Source organism: Hyaena hyaena, unplaced genomic scaffold (genome assembly GCF_003009895.1).
Source record: "Hyaena hyaena isolate Hyena2069 unplaced genomic scaffold, ASM300989v1 scaffold_213, whole genome shotgun sequence".
Classification (NCBI taxonomy): Eukaryota; Metazoa; Chordata; class Mammalia; order Carnivora; family Hyaenidae; genus Hyaena; species Hyaena hyaena.
The window spans coordinates 2,198,596-2,218,141 of NW_024080843.1; the positions used below are offsets into that span (position 1 = coordinate 2,198,596).

Consider the following 19,546-nt stretch of genomic DNA (forward strand, 5'->3'; position numbering starts at 1 on the left):
TGAAAATTTCGGTATTTAGCCAGACCTGTGCTTCTACCCTGTGAACACCAGGGTACTCAAGGAGACTTCCAAGAGCTTCTTGCCCTTTAACATGGCCCTCTTGGGTCATAGAGCAACTATGTCATGGCACTTACAAGTTGAGAAGATCTAGGGACACTCCTATAAATATTAAGGGCTATAGAGCAGTTTTCAGGTTGACAGGTCTAGGCTAGACGCCATGATGACCTAGCTACCTTTGCTTGTGCCTGTGATGACCATGTTTTACACTCCCCAAACTGGAACATACTCTGACATATAGTCTCATAAGGAGAAAGAAAATTTGTAATTGAGAATAACCTGGAAATACAGGAAGTGAGACTGCTTTACTTTTATTATTGTTGTTGTTGTTATTGTTGTTGTGGTTGTTATTGTAAGGACATTTAACATGAGATCTACTCTCTTAAGAATTTTTTTTTTCACATCAGACAGGTAATGTGCCAGGGTCTTAACAAGGTTTGAGGGAGGCACATGTCACATGATGGTATGAAGACCCAATCATCACACTTATGAACTACAAAAGAAATTTCTTAACAAATGTTTAAACATAAAACGCAGTATTGCTATCTGCAAGCACAATGTTGTATGGCAGATCTCCAGGGCTTATTCACCTAGCATGATTACAAGGGCTAACTTCTAGCCACTACCAAATGACTCTGGCTCAGTAAACAGTGTGGCAAAGGGAGGCCTGTATGCCCACTGTGGAAACAACATGGGCAGATGGTATCTGGGGAGACAGACTCTAATCTAAGACATGCGGACTGAGATTAGAACCAAGCCTCCCCTCTACACCTGGGGTTCTTGCCAGGATAGACAAGTGCCCACGCAGAGCTTCCCCGTCTGGAAGGAAGTTGTTTCTCTGACCTGATCAGCAATGCTGTAGCAATGGCTCCTATTAAGAGGGAAGCTTGGAGACCCCAAAAATGTTCTCAGTGGGAGCAGAGAGATCAGAAAGCCATATACCTACACTGGCATATACTTTTTTTTTTAAACTTTGAAGTAATAATACAAAATTACTCATAGAAATAATCTGCTATACCTCTGACCAGCAGTTATGGAAGGGATCATAGGTCTCCACATTGTTGATCCTCTGTAAGCCGTCAAAACCTCCAATCACATAGACTTTGCCACCTAAAACCACCATCTTATGCCTCCAGCGGCCTATGTTCAAATACTCAATTTGAATCCATTTGTTGATTGAAGAATTATATTTCCAAACATCATGCTGTGTCTCTTTGCCACCTAGAAGAGATACAGAGCATTTAAGAAACCACCAGATGTGAGGGTGCCTTGGTGACTTAGTTGGTTAAGCGTCTGACTTCACCTCAAGTCATGATATCACTGTCCGTGAGTTCAAGCCCCTTGTCGGGCTCTGTGCTGACAGTTCAGAGCCTGGAGCCTGCTTCACTTTTTGTGTCTCCTTCCCTCTTTCTGCCCCTCCCCTGCTTGCACTTTCTCTCTCTTGTGGTAGGGTCCCCTCCCTAAGAAAGAAAGAAAAAAATAAAAAAGAATATCTCAAGGCAACCTTGCTATTCCTGTATGTGACGACATCCCTCACGACCTTGTAACATGAGACCACGTTAATCAGACTGCATGTTTGTGTGTTACCATTTTGGGGAGACAAAGAAGTAAAAAATATATAAAAAGCCGTGCCACGTGGTGTTCAGTTCTTTGGGTATGAACCCTACTGAGCGACACCGGCTGGAATAAAATTACTTCCTGGTAAGAAAAGCCTCGGTGTCACGACTCTGTGTGAGAATCCTGCTACACTCAAAATAAATAAGCTTTAAAAAAGAAAAGAAACCACCAGATGTGTCAGAAATATAGCCTCTTCCATAATTTCCCATAGTCCTTAAGTGTTATATCCCTGGGCCAGTTGCCCTCCCAAACAAAAGAAATCGTGAAGGTGTGAGTGGTCTGGATGAGAAACCGAGCCAACATAGGGGAATAGAGAAAACCAGTGTGAGGCTGGGGTGAATCGTGTACCAGACTGTGCCATGTGTCACATCTGTGCTGTGAGAGTTCAGAGAAGAGAAGAGGTGGCTGAGTGAGTTGGGTCCAGAGAAGTCTCCAGGAAAGTGGCACCCAAGTCCACCAGGGTGGATGGGGGCCAGCGGCCGCCTGGACTCAGGGTCTGTGTAGCCAAGAGGCAGGAAGTAAGGCAGGATAGGTAAGGTTGGACAACTGCCGTGGGCATAGTAGTACCTTGACCAGCAGGCTAATTAGAAAGCACCTTAAATTCTGCTTGTTTCTTTATTTAGACAAATATAAACCTGGGAAAATCACCAAGAAATCTTACAAAATTGTCTTGGTTCAAATCTCCGATCTATATAAAAAAACGTTAAATGGGGTTTGTCCTACTGTTAAATAGTTTTATTATAAAAGAATAAGATGCTCACAATAGATAATATGAGAATGAGATGGTAAACATATTTTTCAAGACAACCCTCTTAATAAGTAGAAAATACATAATTCAGTTAGGGAAAGACACCAAGAAAAAGGAGAACTGACTTTTGGGGGACTTTAATAAAATTTTTTAACAGGTTTGTGTTTCTATTCCCCATCAGCACAGAGCATCACCAACTACTTAAAGCAAAACACGTACTTTTCAGGGGCACCTAGGTGGCTCAATCAGTTAAGCATCCAACTCTGGATTTCAGCTCAGGTCATGATCTCACAGTTCGTGGGTTTGAGACCCACTTTGAGCCCTGCACTGAGAGCATAGAGCCTGCTTGGAATTCTCTCTCTCCTTCTCTCTCTCTGCCCCTCTTCTGATCTCTCTCTCTCTCTCAAATAAATAAATAAATAATTTGAAAAGATGTACTTCTCAGACTTATAAATGTGCACTCCTGGGGTAATGTGTATCACGGGATGATGCTCTATGTCCTGGGTAAATGTTTCTCTAGGGTAGAGCCCAGAAGTGAGATATCTAACGGAAAGGCATGCACACCTTGAATTTTTATAGGTATCGCCAAAGAGCCTTCCAGAGATGTCCTGGTTGACCTTTCCCTATACCCCACTCATAGCATTTATTAACAGTGTTTTTGGTTTGTGGAGGCTGATGGAGAAAAATAACACCATAGTCTGTTTTTTCCTGGATGCGAGGAAGACTGAGCTTCTTCCTCTTCTATGAAGTTTCTGTTCATATAGTTTAACCATTTTTCCTTGGGTTGTGTGCCTTTTAGAGGTCTCTGTTCAAAACACTGTGTATGATATTGATCCCATTGAGGTAGTGTCAAAAGTTATAAAATAACTATGTGCTTTCAAAGAAATGTAGTTTTATTTCAAGATGTAAAGGAAGACCTGATTAAGTGGGAAGCACGACATGTGCATAGGTGACATAGACGAGAGGACAGGTTATTATAGAGATGCCAACCCTCCCCAAGATCATCAATATATTCAGTGCCTTCAGGACTTTTCAGGGAACTTGAAGACATCACTCTAAGTTTCATTTGGAAGAGGGGCACCTGGGTGGCTCAGTCGGTTAAGCCTCTGACTATTGCTCAGGTCATGATCACAAGGTTAGTGGGTTCAAGCCCTGCGTCGGGCTCTGTGCTGACAGCTAGCTCAGAGCCTGGAGCCTGCTTCAGATTCTGTGTCTCTCTCTCTCCCTGACCTTCCCCTGCTTACACGATCTCTCTCTCTCAGAAATAAATAAAACTTTGAAAAAAATTTAAATTTCATTTGGATGAGTAAATTTGGAAAAATGTCTGAGAAACTTTTGAAAAAAATAAACAAGGAGGCTTTTGCTAGCAAATATCAAAATATATTAAAAAGCTATGATAATAAAAGCAATGTGGTACCAGCATAAGATGAGACAAACTGACCAATGAAAAACAAGAGTATGGAACAGACTGAAAGACACAGGATCATTAAATACATGGTATTAGAACAACTATTTAGGGAAAAATTAAGTTAGTCTTCTTTCACATTATAGTTAAAATAAAATTCAAAAGTAAATGGTATAAAAGTAACTGGAGTATATATAGGAGATGCTGATGATCTTGGGGTGAGGAGGGGCTTTCTAAGTATGACACAAAATGCAGACTCACATAGGAAAGAAAGTTACTATATAAAATGTAAATCGAAGTTCAAAGATAACCATAGTCCGAGAGAAACTTTGCAATACAAATAGCAAAGGATATATAATAAGAACTCCAAAAAATTACTAAAAAGACAAACAACCAATAGAAAAACAAAGGGTAGGAATAGATAACTTTTTAAAAATAAAGTTAGCTAATAAATATATGAAAATATACTAACATCATTAATGATCTAAGAATGTAAATATAAACATTCTAGGCTATAAAAAATGTAATTGATAATAAAAAATGTCAGCAAGGATGAAGAAAATAGGCCTTGTCATTCAACTTTGGTTGAACTATAAATTGGTACCCATTTAGCAATATCTATAAAAATTCTAAGTTGATATCTTATGACCACCTCCAGGAATCTCTCCAAACAGCAGCACAAGTCCATAAATATAGTATTTAAATGCCATTGCAGCATTTTTTTCAGGGGGAAAATAAAAGCTGAAAAAACTGCATTTCATTCATTCAATAAGACTTCCCAGAAGCTGGTAGAAAGAATACTAGCAATAACAACAAATAACACTGCTGAGCTCCCCTATGTGCTTGGGATTGTGCTGTGCTTTACACGTATTAGGTCACTTAATCCACATGACAGATCCCTTATGTCAACATGTGATGATGTCCAAGAGACTGTTATTTGAAGCATAAGTTTCTCTGTATAAGTTAACTGTGTATAACAAGCATGGCTTCATGTATTGCTTGTGTCATTTTTTAAATTTTATTTTAGAGAGTGCATGTGAAAGCTGGGGAGAGGAGCAGGAGGGAGAGAAAGCGAATCTTAAGCAGGCTCCATGCTCAGCAAAGAGATGTCAAGGGGCTCAATCCCATGAGCCTGGGATCATGCCCTGAGCCAAAACCAAAAGTCAGATGCTCAACCGAATGAGCCACCCAAGCGCCCCCAGTGTCACTTTTAAATAGACAACAAGTCTAAGTGAGGGGAGGTACAAGTTATAGAACAACACGTATGGTGTGTGTGACAAAGACTGACTATGATTCCCAAACCTGTCTTTTCCTCCTGGGCACACAGCTCAACTACATTTCCTAGCCCACTGCTTGGGGGGCTGGGAGTGCAGGGGTGGGGGCACGTGGCTAGTTCTTGCCAACAGAATGTGAGTAGACTGATGCCTCACGTCCAGGCTGAGGCTGCTACGAGCAAGTATGCCTTCTCAACTCGTTCAGTGTCTCCTTCTTCCTGTAATGCATCAACCTTGAAGACCACTTGTGGAAAACAGCAGCATCATAAGATGCAAAAGCCTAGGTCCCTGAATGACTGAGTGAAGGAGGTCCACTCCCCCCAGTGCCCACAGACTATTCCATAATTCACTGAGATTTAGTGTTTGTTACAGCAACTAGCATTACTTACTCTAAGCCAATATAAATTTATTTTTGTAAAAAAGTTAAAACATATAGGATTTTAATAGCACAGAGAAACTGCCATATTCTACTTTCCACTCTGTATTATTTGAATCTTCTACAACAATAAAAAAAATATTTCTACAAGATAAAATAAAATTATAATCTAATCTATGGTATTAACATACCCAGGGAAGAACTGACCTGCTCTTGACTTCGGAGGAAAACAGTTCTGGGAAGGAGTTCTTCCCCCAAACAAGTTCAGATTAGAGAAAGCTTCCAAGAGAGGACAAGGGATGCTTTTCTCCTCCCTTGGGGCCCACAGAAGAGCTTGGTGACTTTTGATGTCATGGGAAGAGGATGAGACTCACATAACCTGGGTTGGAACACTGCCTGTCATTTACCAAGGTATGACCTGTCTTTAGGTACATTCCATAATCTTTCAGAGCCTCCGTTTTCTCCATTTGTAACCTGGAGATTAAAATCACCTACCTTACAGAGTTGATATGTGAGGCAAATGATTAAATGCCACCAAATTATAAATTCATCTACTGTGCTGTTAAAATGGTACAGACTTTGTCATTTAATAAATATTTATTAAGCATTTACTATGTAGCCAGGCACAGTACTAGGTACTGGCAATACAGTATTGACTCTTATATAACTTAAGGACTAATGGGAGTCAGGCATAGTGTAACTGTAAATAATTAAGCAATAACTCAGAGAAATGAGGGGTGCCAGGGTAGCTCAGTCAGTTGAGCATCTGACTCTTGATTTCAGCTTGAGGTTGTGATCCCAAGGTTGTGGTATCAAGCCCTGCAAAGGGCTCCTTGCTGAATGTGGAGTCTGTTTGGGATTCTCTCTCTCTCTCTCTCTCTCTCTCTCTCTCTCTCTCTCTTTCTCCCCTACTCTTGCTCTCTTTCTATCTCTGTCTAAAATAAAAAAAGAAAGAAAGAAGTGTGAAATGAAAAAGTACTATGTTCCAGTGAAGCATCTAAAAGTATGACAATAAATTTGAGCTGAGGTTCAGGTTTAGGGAGAAGAGCAGACATTTTTATTTTTTTTATTTTTTTAAATAGTTTATCGTCAAGTTGTTTTACATATAACGCCCAGTGCTCATCCCCACAAGTGCCCTCCTCCATGCTCATCACCCCCTTTGACTCCCCCCCCACCCCCATCAATCCTCAGTTTGTTCTCAGCATTCAAGAGTCTCTCATGGTTTGCCTCCCTCCCTATTTTTCCCCTTCTTCTCCCCCACGGTCCTCCGTTAAGTTCCTCCTAATCCTCCTATATGTGCAAACATATGGTGGCTGTCCTTCTCTGCCTGACTTATTTCACTCAGCATAACACCCTCAAGGTCCATCCATGTTGCTACACATGGCCAGATTTCATTCATTCTCATTGCCATGTAGTATTCCATTGTATAAATAAACCACATCTTCTTGATCCATTCATCAGCTGATGGACATTTAGGCTGTTTCCATGATTTGGTTATTGTTGAAAGTGTTGCTATGAACATTGGGGTCCATGTACCCCTATGCATCAGCACTCCTGTATCCCTTGGATAAATTCCCAGCAGTGCTATTGCTGGGTCATAGGGGAGTTCTATTGTTAATTTTTTGAGGAATCTCCACACTGTTTTCCAGAGGGGCTGCACCAGTTTACATCCCCACCAACAGTGTAGGAGGGTGCCCGTTTCTCCACAACCTCGCCAGCATCTACAGTCCTCTGACAGAGCAGACATTTTTATTCATTACTATATTCCCAGCACCCAGCTTAGTGTCCTACTCCTATACCAAACACCAAATAAACTCTAGTATCACTTTCCTTCTTCCTTTTCCATGAAGGACTGGACCTGTCTGCCTGCTCCCCCAGATCCTAGTATAACACTGCTCACAGATTAGTGTCCATTAAGTAATCATGTGCTTTCCAAGCCAAGACGCCCTGAGCTCCTGGTTTCCATATGCTGACCCAGTCAGAGCTAGACTATTGCCATTCACAGAAATTCTTGTAAGATGGCGGCCTGGCTCTCACTCAGGAAACTACATATAGCACCACTGGGACTTGCTTTGTCATCATGAGGCTCCTGCTTACCTGAGATGTAGACCTCATTTTTTAATGTCACGCATGCAAACTCCACCCACTTCTTATTCTCACTCTCCAGCTCATGCTCTGTCATGGGGAGCTTGGCCACCTCCAGGCGGCTGCGCCTCAGGGGGTCCAGGCAGGTTACCTCCGCCACAAACCGTTCATCCTTCGTGCAGCCACCAATGATCATGAATACCTCAGACTGAAACTCATGCATCCTGGGCTTGGTGCGCTCCGAAATGATCTGGAAAACCAATGGGAGTACATAAAAGCAGGATGATACAGAGGTTCAGAGCCTAGGCTGTGGAGCCAGACAGAGCTGAGCCCAATTCCCAACTCTGCCACCATATGACCAGGTGACATCACCTCCAGGAGCCTCAGTTCATCATCTGTGTCATGGGGATTTTAGTGGTAACTACCTCGTAGGTTTGTTGTAAGGATTAAATGATATCATACACATGGCGTGCTTGGCTTGCAAGGGGCCTGGTATACAACAGGTACTCAACAAAGGTTACCTATTGTTGCTTTTGCTGCTGTCTTAAGAAATTCAGGTCCATTTACCATCAAATGCACTTTCTGCCTCACCCTTCCTGCATGGTCTGAGGGCTTGAAGCCTGGAATTTCATTTTTGGCCACCTTCCACTCTCTCTTGGTTTCAATTTCTTGATGATATCCCAGACTTTGCTCACCACCAGACCTTTTCTGGAAGAGAAGCCCTGATGGTAGGCACCTACAAGCACTTGAGACTTAGGAAGAAAAAACCAAAAGGGAGCACAGTGTGACCAGGGAGGGTAGAGGACTGGGTTCCAATATCAAAGGTATGACCCTTCAGAGCCTTGAACAAGCAAATATACCCACACCACAGCTATTTGAACCCAGCTTAAAGAGCAGAGGTTTGGAAGTCAAATACGCCAGATTTCAGTCCTGGTTTCACCATGTATGGCTATGTGACCTTGGAGAAGCGACACGATTTCTGTAAACCCCTGTCATCACTTCTGTGGCATCAGGTCATCATGAGCACTCACAAGGTCACGATGCAGAGGGAAGAGCAGAGCACCTGGTGCAAGCACAGCCCGTAACAGGCAGTCGTGGCAGTAGGAGCAATTGGAGATGTCATATGGGCCTTCTTAGGGAAAAGGGAGAGCTGACTCCTCCTGGTTCCATCCATCCCTGGGCTCAGTGGGGAAGGTTCTGCAGGTGGGCTGATGGGAGACAGAGAGGCAGCACCCATTTCCCAGATGACCAAGGCAGCCACTTTTTCCTGCACGGTCAAGCCGACCTAACACAGACTATGAAACTACCGTCTTGAACACAGATGCGACAAACAAGTTACAGTAGCAAAAACTGCACCCTCAGGTGATGAATCCAATCAATGGTCACAAGTAATCAGGCTGGCCAACACCCAACCTCTACTTGTCCATAACAGACTTGGGGGTTTTTTGTACCAAAGAATCAGATACAGTAAATTTTGCATCCTCAATTCATAGCCATAAAGTCTGTGGCAGGGCTCTCTTCTGGGGGCCAGCAGAGAGTCAGGATGTGTGGGGAAATGGGCAGAACCTGAGGGCACTGACAGTTGAAAAGACAGAGATAAGGGTAGGAGGGGTGGTCCTGGGAATTTGGAGGCACAAAGAGAATGCCCAGCTGGCAGAACAGATGCTGAGTGATGAGCACCAAAGACAAATCTTGCCACTCTGTGACATTCTTTCCAACTTCCTGCCCTGGTTCACAATGAAACCTCCAGCACCAAGCTGGTCTTCTCAAGAGGGTTAGGGACTGGAGGGCAATGCCTAGAGGACAGCACAAAACTCCCAGAACCGGTTCCCATGTGGCCTTTATTCCAGCTCCGAGAGCCATGCCTCAGCCTTCCTCTGAAGCCCCCTATCTTCTTTAGTGACTGCTTTCCTGCCTCAATAGCCTGCTGGCCGGTAGGGGACTTGACTGTGATCTTACTCGTGATTCCCAGACTGGCATTCTGTTTCTGAGTCCTGGGCTGTGGAAGACTCAGCTCCCATTGACTAAAACCCCTGCATTCCTGACTTCTATCTGGATCCCCACCTTGATTTCCCACACCACCTCCCCATCCACTTACCTTTTAAGTCACTGGCACTATTTGTACTGTCTCTTTGTCCTTTCCTCCAAGAACCCATTCTTGACCTTCTACACATGTTCCCACAGTCCTCAATTTCCCCATCACAGCACTTTGCATACTTCTTTGTAATTTACTAGAAGATCCCTGAGGGCAGGAACAGTCCTCATTCTCTAACAGATCCTCAGCATCAAGAACAGTGCTTGGAGATTGTGGGTTTCTATAAACATTTGTTGAAAGTGTGAGTAAATTAATGAATAGGAATGAAGGAAGGAAGGAAGGAATAGGAGAGCTAGGTAACCCAGGACCAGATACAGATCTTTTTTTTCCCAGTCTAGATCACTGTTATAAGAAGCCTCCTCAGTGGTGCCCAGCAATCCCCACCTCAGGATATTTACATCTATGTTATTCTCCCCACATTGTTCCAGGGTCAGTTCCTGTGTCAATAGAATACAGCAAAGGTGATGGTATATCTGGTGAAACTAGGTTATAAAAAGCACTACAGCTTTCATCTTGATTGCTCTCTCGGTTTTTCTGGGGCTATTTGCTCTGGGGAAAGCCAGCAGCTATGGAGAAGCCCATGTGGCAAGAAACTGAGGCTTCCAGCCAGTAGCCAGCAAGGAACGGACACTTGTCAACAATCCTGTGCATGAAGTTGGAAGTTGATCCTCCAACCCTGTTTGAGCTTCGAGATGATTGCAGCCCCAGCTAATGGTTTGACTACAGCTTCATAAGAGACTCTAAGCCAGAACCATCCAACTAAACCACACCTAGGTTCCTGTGAGCTGTGAGATAATAAATGTTTGTTGTCTTAAACCATAAAATTTGGGGATAATTTGTTACATCACAATAGAAAACTAATACAGACATCTAGTTGATAGAATTGCTGGGTATTAAGACCCGCCTTGTCACTGGTCACTGCAGGACTCTCGAGTGGTGGCACTGTTATCAAACTATAAATTCAGCTACATTTGGCAAAATATTAACCCCAAAGGCATGAGACATGCCCTTCTGAAGTCAGAGACGTGCAACTTTGCTGCAGACACACAGAAGTGTTTGCCAAAGAATTGCATGCAACAATCAAGCCTAACCAGTTTATTTTTAGATTGTTAAAAATAGAACATGCAGGGAGGGGGGATCTGGAGGGCTCAGTCAGTTAAGTGTCAAACTTTGATCTTGGTCATGAGGTCATGATCTCGAGGTCCGTGAGTTCGAGTCCTGTATCAGGCTCTGTGCTGACAGAGCCTGAAGCTTGCTTCAGATTCTGTGTCTCCCTCTCTCTCTTTGCCCCTCATCTGCTTGTTCTCTCTCTCTCTCTCTCTCAAATAAATAAACATTAAAAAAAATTTTTAAATAGAACAGGCAGTTGCACCTTACTGACTACTCATTAAAAGGGCCTATACTAGAGGACCAACATAAGTGAACATATTGCTTCAACAAAGCTGTCCTCAGGGCTGAGCCTCTGCTACCTCTGTTCTCAGGAATGAGTGACACCACACATGTCAGAGTAGCCTTTGGTACAGATCAAGGTGATCGCTGGAAATTCAGGAGGTAATCAAATAAAGGAGAAACTTTCTCTGCTCCAACAAACTTCTCTCAATGAAGGTACTGGCTACCACTCCTATATCAAATGTAGATTGACATCTGCTTTTACGGTTCTAAAATGTTGCTACCTCCATGAGCTTAGAGGAGGAACAAGGTTAAAAGGGAAAGACAATGATAGGACAAGAAGGGTTCAAATTTGAAAAAGGAAGGTTAAGGGGAGAAGTATGTTCAGAGACTAGCCTCCAGGCTTTCATTACTACTATGAGGAGTAAGCCCAAGATCATTCAAGCAGTGAACAGACAGGGGGTTTCAGGGAATCAGCTGGCAGTGAGACCCTGATTCAAAGATCACTGCGGTTGGCTGGTTCAGTTACCAAGACTGTAACATGGGAATGAGAAAGTGCCCTGGGGAGGACTTAGGACATAAATCAGCAACCCTAGGACACAGTGAAAAGAGAAATTTTAGCTTCAGAGAAGGAAAATGCTTGGTTGTGGGAGATAAAGTACCATAAAGGAAGTGTGAAAGAATGAGAACATGTTCATTTGTGGTGTCTTACATAATGCACCAGATACCACTAACCACATCGCATTCATTATCTTATTTAATTATCAAAACAATTGTATCAGTTGGTAGACATTCTTATCCCCATGTTACAGGGCAGGACAGAGCTTTAAAGCAGCTAAGCAGCTTACCCAAGTTCACACTGTCAGTAAATTCTGCAGTCAAGATTAAAACCCAGATCTGCCTAACTGTAAGCCCAAGTTGCTGCCACTCTTCCAGATAGAAGAATTCTCTCTTCTCCTAAACCCAAAATTTATAATCCCACTCTCCCCATGTTGCAAACACCGAAGTCAAAGCAGATATTTCATAGCAGCCATTTTGCAGAAGGTATAGTAGAGATATTTTATAGCAGAGGATAACCTTTATCACCTACATTTCTGGGACTTAGGAAACAGGAAGCAGACATAAAAATAGCTAGAATACTGGAAGTGTAGCTGATCAAGACCCTGAACTGAGAGCAGCTGTAGATAGAGATTGGCACTGTCTACAATTTTATGAGCGCTTTAATGCCCGGTGCTGAGCCATCTGCCAGGGACCCACATAGCCAGCATAGGGCAGGGCCCATATGGTTGGCTGGACTCCCTACATCAGTGTACTCATCACTGTTCATCTGCTTATTGTCTTGGCTTCTCTGACAGACCATCAATTTCATAAGGCAGAGACTGTTTTTGTAGTGCCCAGGGCCATATCCAGCAAATAGCTGGTGTCTATGACTTATTTGCAATAACTAAATATATACATATATAATACATACATACATTTGTAGCTTATTAAAATATATGGGATGCTGTTAAAGTAGCACTTAGGGGGAAATTTATAGTACTGCCGACAATACTAGAAAAAAAAATTTCTCAAATCAATGACTTCGGCTCCCACTTAAAAAAAAAAAAAATCAAAGAAAATTAAACCCAAAGCAAGCAGAGAAAGAAAATAATCAAGATCACAGTATAAATGAATAAAATAAACCATAAAAACAAATGAAACCAGAAGCTGTTTCTTTAATAAAATTGATAAATCTCTAACCAGACTCATCAGGGTAAAAAAGGAAAAAGAGGAGACACAAATTACCAGTATCTAGAATGAGAAATGTGACATCACTATAGATTCTACAGTTATTAAAAGGATACTGAAGGAATACTGTGAGCAACTTTATGCCAGTAAATTCCACAGCTTCTTTGAAAGACACAAACTACCAAAGCTCATCCTTGAAGAAATACATAACCCTATATCTACTAAAGAAATAGAGTTTATTTCTCACAAAGAAAACTACTGGCTCTGATAGTATCACTGGTAAATTCTACCAAACATTTAAGGATATATTTTCAGAGTGAATCAATGACAGCAGATCTGAGGGCAACACAGAACGACAAGAAAAGGCACAGGAAAAGGAGGAGGCTCCCAGCAGCCTCAGAAAGACAATTTCTAACCCACTTGTGGCTAGGATTTCTATCAATGGCCCTAATGAAGGTCTGGTAGCCTATCCCAGGTCTACTGTACAGTGGTATATACATGTGTGTTCATGTGTATAGTTTTAAATATACTATCCTTATAGTATTATTTCCTGATAGTTTTGTTCCTCTCCACTAAGCCTACTTTCATCTTTATAAAGATTTGAATAAAACAATTCTTCAGAAATTGTTAAGGAGAACCAGGTACATCCAAATGATACACGTATGCATCATCTGGGAACTCATTTCTTCATTCAACACACATTTGCCAATCACTTACTCTAGAGCAGGAGTTCTCCTAAGGTCTGGAGGTGAAAAGTCCCATAAGATATATTTCCTACCATAACAAGCTCCCAGTATAGAGACACTTACAGATGAAGAACACAGTGGTACCATGTGGTGGTTGGTGCTACGATAGAGCAATGCACCAGGGACGATGAGAATGAGAGAGGTCTCTGAAGAAGGTTTTGAAGCCAGAGTAGAAGCCAACTAGATGGAGAGAGGAAAAGGCATTTGAACAGGACCTCATTCGCCTGCAATAGAGGGTGAAAAAGCACATCCACTTTAGGGAATTGCAAGCAGAGCATTAGGGCATAGCAGAAGGAAGAGGTTGTAGACGGCACTAGAGAAGTGTGCAGGAGGTGAAGAACATAAGGCCAGGCTCTGGGAGCTCAGGCAGGAAGTGTGTGGGCTTTATCCTGAGAGTTACAGGCACCCAGGAAGAGGGTAAGGCCCCAGAACACAATGATGAGGCATGAGTTTTAGATCATCCAGCTAGTGAATGAATTGGGGGAAGGTCAGACTGAGGGCAGGAAGGTGAGTTTTGAGGAATTTTCAGAAATTCAGAAAGGAAACAATGACAGTCTGAACCAAGGTAACATTCACATGACATCCAAAAGACTTGCAGCTCCCAGAGCAGGCAAACTAGGAAAGCAGTGCTCCTGTGGAATGGTGACTGGACAGGGCACTTTCTGTCCTGTGTGCGTCACCCCCACCAACCTCTACCCTTAAGCTCTGGGAAGAGGAAGGATGTACAGGGCATGGTGCTGAGCAATTTTCTATCTCACTCAATCCTCTCAGTAGCTGTTTATGATGCAGTATCATCCCCATTTCACAGATCAGAAATCCAGGGCATCTGGAACCATCTGACTCAAACCATAGACAGTGTGGCATTTGTCTTCACAATGACGTAAGGATCTGCAAGCCAGCCTCACCTCATTTCTGTGAGGCCCACAGACTCTTTCACCTCACCAGTTAACTGCAGTGTCGCACATTGTCAACTCACCTCATTGCCTGAAAGGTGGTACATCCTGGCTTCCTGAAGTAGCGGGAAGACCTCCGGGCACTGTCTGATGAGAGGATCTGCCTCCACCGTCTCCACAAAGTACCACGGGTCCAGAAGTGGCAAGCGCACATTCTCAAGTACATAGGGGAGCAAGCAGAGCCTTTCTGACTGTTTGTGCCGGACCCAACTCATCACAGTCTCAAACACCTGAGCCTCCTCTGTCACATAAAGCTCATCACTCTTCAAGATATGGTACAGAGTGTCCACGGGAAGTTCAAGGAACTCTTCAGAGTTCAGAATCTGCACAAAGTTTTGGATGATGTAATTTTGCACCTGCTTTTTCAGGCTGTCCAAAGAGTGTGTATCTGCCAGCCTCAGTATTCCAACACAGTTTTCCGGGTTCAAGGCTTCTGTTAGGAAGCTGGCACAGGCATCCACCATCCGTAGGAACTAAGAAAACAGAAGGGAGGCAAATCAGGCCAGAAAACCATTCATCCCCAAGAAGGTTTATCAGCAAGTTGTGTGTAGCGACAAAAACTTAGAACAATCCCAGTGACCGACAATAGAGGACTAGCTAAAGAAATGATAGCACGTTCTTGTTTTCAGCAGCTCTGTAGTCACTAATAAAACATGTAAGAGAATATTAAATGATATTGAAAATGTTCATAATGTACTGAGTTTAAAAATCTGTTCACTGAACCTGATCAAGCTTCTAGATTTAGTCAGCAAATTACAGGAAATACAGCAGAAAGAGGAACATGTTAAACGACGCCATGGGAATATACCATCAGCAAAATCCAGACTGTGAGAAACTTTACAGAACAGCCAGTTCAGTTTCTTCAACAAATAAATCACAAGGCTAAGAGAGAGACATGGGGAGGAGGAACCTGAAAACACACAGAGATGTAAGAGACACATCAAGCTAGTGCAAAGTATGGACCTTATTTTGGTCCTTATTCGGATTATTATTCCTTTTAAGTGTGGCAACAGTATTGTGATTATGTTTAAAGAAGAATCCTTGTCTTTTAGATATATATGCTAAAACATTTGTAGTTGAAATGAGAAAAGCACTTCATAAAATAATAGGTATGCTATAATCTGATTTTTATTAAAAATATGGAACACAGGCATAGAAAAAAGGCTGAAGTGTATACACCAAAATATTAAGTTATGATATCTCAGAATATCAGGTATCTTAGGACAATTTATGTTACAGTAACAAACTACCCCCCAATCTCAGATGTTGACAAGAATAAATGATTATCTCTTGCTCACATTATATGTCCTACAGGGGTCTTCATGCCAAGACCCAGAATGACAGAAAAGCCTTTGACGGAGACATATGCCAATCTTATGACAGAAGGAGAAAAAAGACGGCAGAGCTATCGAAATGCTCTTAAAACTTTAGCTCAGAAGTTGTACATGCCCTTTCCACTTACACTTAACCAGCCAGAGTAAGACATGTGGCAAAATCTGTTGTCAAGGGAAAAATAGTCATCCCACAGAAACAGTCCCAGAAGGATAGAAAGAGAATATACTGTAGAAATGATACAAGGTACCACACTCTCTAATAAGACTCTGAGAATTTCTCTTCCCCTTTTTTATATACTTTAAAAATCCTCTAAAATGAATAAGTAGCACTTCCATAATTTAAAAATTCATTTGTAAAATCATTGGTTTCTATGTCTTAGTTTTAAATGATCATCATTCTCATAAAAATGAGTCCCTTCTTGGTTTCAACTCAAGTCATAATCTCATGGTTTGTGAGTTCAAGCCCAAGGCTCCCAGCATGGAGCTTGCTTGGGATTCTCTCTCTCTCTCTCTCTCTCTCTGCCCCTCCCCTGCTCTCTCTGTCTCTGTCTCTCTCTCAAGATAAATAAACAAAAAATATGAGTCCCTTATGCTTATACAGCACTTAACACTTTACAAAGCACTGCTATATCCATTATATTATTTAATACACATTTTCCAAATGAGGTGTCTCAAATGCATCAGTTCATTCTTTTTTTTATTAGGTTTTTAATTTTAATTCCAATGTAATTAACATACAGTGTTACATTTGTTTCAGGTGTACAATATTCCAATGCATCAGTCCATTCTTATTCACTGTTCTCTGGAACTTAGCTTTGAACAAGTCCAACTTCCTATCCCCACCTCGTCCACCGGGCTCCATGCAGGATCAAGTTCTGAGTGTTCTTGGTTGATGAATTAACAGGAGGGAAAGACAAAGGCTGAGTGGAGAACACCAAGGGGAGAGGCCCAATTTGAAGGCACGGCCCAGTGAAAGTATGAATGAGACAGACCTGCACAGGGAGGGGTGCAGCCTGCAGAGAAGAGGCTCCAGTGACAGGAGCTGAGGGTAGCAGGGTTGTGGGGCCTGAAGGGTGGAGGTGGGAGCAGAACTGGTCTTTGAACCATATTGATTTAGGCTTTGGTCTTCAGTCCACTCTATTCTAGCGGGCACACAGCCCTGATTTTTGGATCAATCTCAGTTGTCACATATTATCTTTCCATGTCAGAACTCCCATTCCAATTATCAGTTTATAAAACATTGACTAAGGGTCAGGGTGCCTGGGTGGTTCAGTCGGTTAAGTGTCCAACTCTTGATTTTGGCTCAGGTCCTGATCTCACAGATTTGTGAGAACAAGTCCTGCATCAGGCTCTGCACTGGAGCCTGCTTGGGATTCTCTCTCTCCCTCTCTTCACCCCTCCTCTCCTGACCTTTCTCTCTCTCTCAAAATAAATAAACAAACTTTAAAAAACTGACTGAGGGTCAATGAAATGTTGGAGGAGCTTTAATTCTACCTCAGACTGCCCTGTCTGCTGGCTCCAGCCATGGCCTACAGATCTACTCCTCGCATGAGCAACTGTAGAAACGGTTGAGACTGAGAACTCTAACACCTGTTGAGTTGTCTGCAGATTTTCAGTTCAAAGAGTAAAAATATACAACCAAGACCAAGCCTTGCTGAGCCCACAGAACCTGTCACCAGAGCCATATATCTATGAGCACTAAAAGGGAACTCATTTTTGTGGCAGCCTCTAGCATAAATAACACGTACACTAATCCAGTGTTTGCATATGAAGAAGATGATATGAAAATAAAACAGATTTTCTAAATATGTAAACTGTCTCTGGGAGGCCACCTAAGAATCTGGTAACAGTAGTTGTCTCTGGGGAGGGGAACTGGTGGCTGGGGTCAGGGTAGAGAGGAAGGCTTACTTCTCACTGTTTACCTATATGTCCTCCCTTGCATTGTGCACCATGTGACTGAATTATCTATTTTAAAATAAAGTCTCTCGTGAATGGAGAAAACACTCGAAGGTAACACATCAAAATGTAAATCGTGTTTATCTCAAATGCAGTTTTATAAAGTTACTAATTTTTCTTTTAGACTTTGCTGTTTAGAACAAATGTTTTACACTGAGCATGAAGTTGCTTTTACAATCAGAAAAAATAAAATAAAATAAATACTCCTTGCAATTTTGAAGGACACGATGAGAAAATAAAATGTAAAAAATAAAACAAAGAACGCCTATGATGTGGCAGCCCCTTTATATTACTGAACTAATTTAATCCTCACAACACTATAAAGTAGATATTTACTATCTTTCCTGTTTTATAGATGAGGAAAGGAGATCCAGAGAAGTGAAGTGGTTTCCTCAGACTCTTATAGTTAAGAAGAGGTAGAGCTAAAATTTGAACCAGTCCTATCTAATTCCAAGAATGCATGTTTTTAGACAACTTCAAGCTACCTCAGGTCGAGTAGTGTGTGTACAGAACAAGGGCCTGGCAGATGCCAAGCATGGTTTGCACACTTCACCAACGAGGGCTCCAGTAATCTGATCTGCTCAGAGGAAGGCTTGACCCACAAGGTGCCAACTCCTACCCCCTGCTTCATGACTACTGATGAGCAAAGCAGGAAACCATTGAAGGAGAATCAAACCAAGTACTGGAGCTCACATTTGTTAGAAACATTGATCCAGAGTGTCCCTCCCCACCCAGAAACCATTCATTCCCCCATTCCTCCACCGGTTAATTTCCAGAATGTGTAATGAGCATCTGTAGTAGGCTATCAACCAGTGCCAGAGGTGCAGAGGTGAGCAGAAAGACACACAATGTCAGTGCTCACTGGACCTGACAGACCAGTGGAGAAGGCAGATGGTAATCAAATAATCACACAAGTGTCAAATTACAGCTGTGATAAATGCTGTGTAACACAGTTCAGTGATTCCACTGCCTGAAAATGAAGACAGCCCTATTCTTACCCCTCAAGCTGCACACTGTCACTAGGACTTTCCCTGATAGAACCTCTCCACAGTCAGACCTGTCTACTCACCTTCCCCAAACATTCCTAAGCTTGTCTGTCACAGAGCCTGTCTGTGCTCAGGCTGTTTCATCAGCCTGAACCTGCTTTCTCTCTCATCACTCTGTTAAAATCCTGCTCTCCTTGCCCAGGCAAGTTTGACTCCCTCCAGAGCTCCACTTTTTAAGAAAGAATGCAGGATAGCTATCCCCAATTTCAACTGAGAAGGCCCCTTTTAAATTAACTTTAAAAAAAGGGGGAAGAGGGGCGCCTGGGTGGTTCAGTAGGTTAAGTGACTCTTGATTTGGCTCAGGTCATAAACTCATGGTTCATGAGTTCGACTGACAGGGCAGAGCCCGACGGGGGATTCTCTCTCTCTCTCCCTTTCCTGCTTGGGATTCTCTCTCGTGCTTTCTCTCTCTGCCCCCCCTCCAAATAAATAAAACTTTAAAAAGCGTTGGGGGGGGGGAGGAGTACCATGGCCATCACCTTATCTACACACAAGTTATTTTCTTCAATCAGAGTGTTAAATTTGGGATTGACGGATGGGCTCCGGAGTCTGTAAACCCCTACAATGATGTGCAAGCACCTGTTTGCACCTGTGGAAGCTTTCTGGGAATTGAGTTTACAGGAAACACCGTGAGTTGCTCTCTAGTATCCATGCACCTGAGGACAAAGCCAACACAAGAAGGAGAGCCAGGATGACAAGACCAGAGAATCTTTTTTTTTTTTTTTTTTTTTTTTTTT

At 42.4% G+C, this 19,546-nt stretch overlaps 1 protein-coding gene and 1 non-coding gene across 2 annotated transcripts in view; both read right to left on the bottom strand.

Moving 5' to 3' along the window:
* The window catches only part of KLHL6 (kelch like family member 6), a 59,629-nt gene that overhangs the window by 4,930 nt on the left and 35,153 nt on the right, over window positions 1-19,546 (bottom strand). Inside the window, exons 3-5 of the mRNA XM_039242316.1 lie at window positions 14,497-14,946; window positions 7,575-7,812; window positions 1,076-1,278 (exon numbers count right to left, since the gene is read on the bottom strand). Coding sequence (XP_039098247.1) covers window positions 1,076-1,278; window positions 7,575-7,812; window positions 14,497-14,946 — 891 coding nt within the window. The remainder of the gene's footprint in view (window positions 1-1,075; window positions 1,279-7,574; window positions 7,813-14,496; window positions 14,947-19,546) is intronic.
* Window positions 459-562, bottom strand: LOC120238559. The gene has a single exon (XR_005530254.1). It is a non-coding gene; the product is annotated as a small nucleolar RNA U13 (small nucleolar RNA).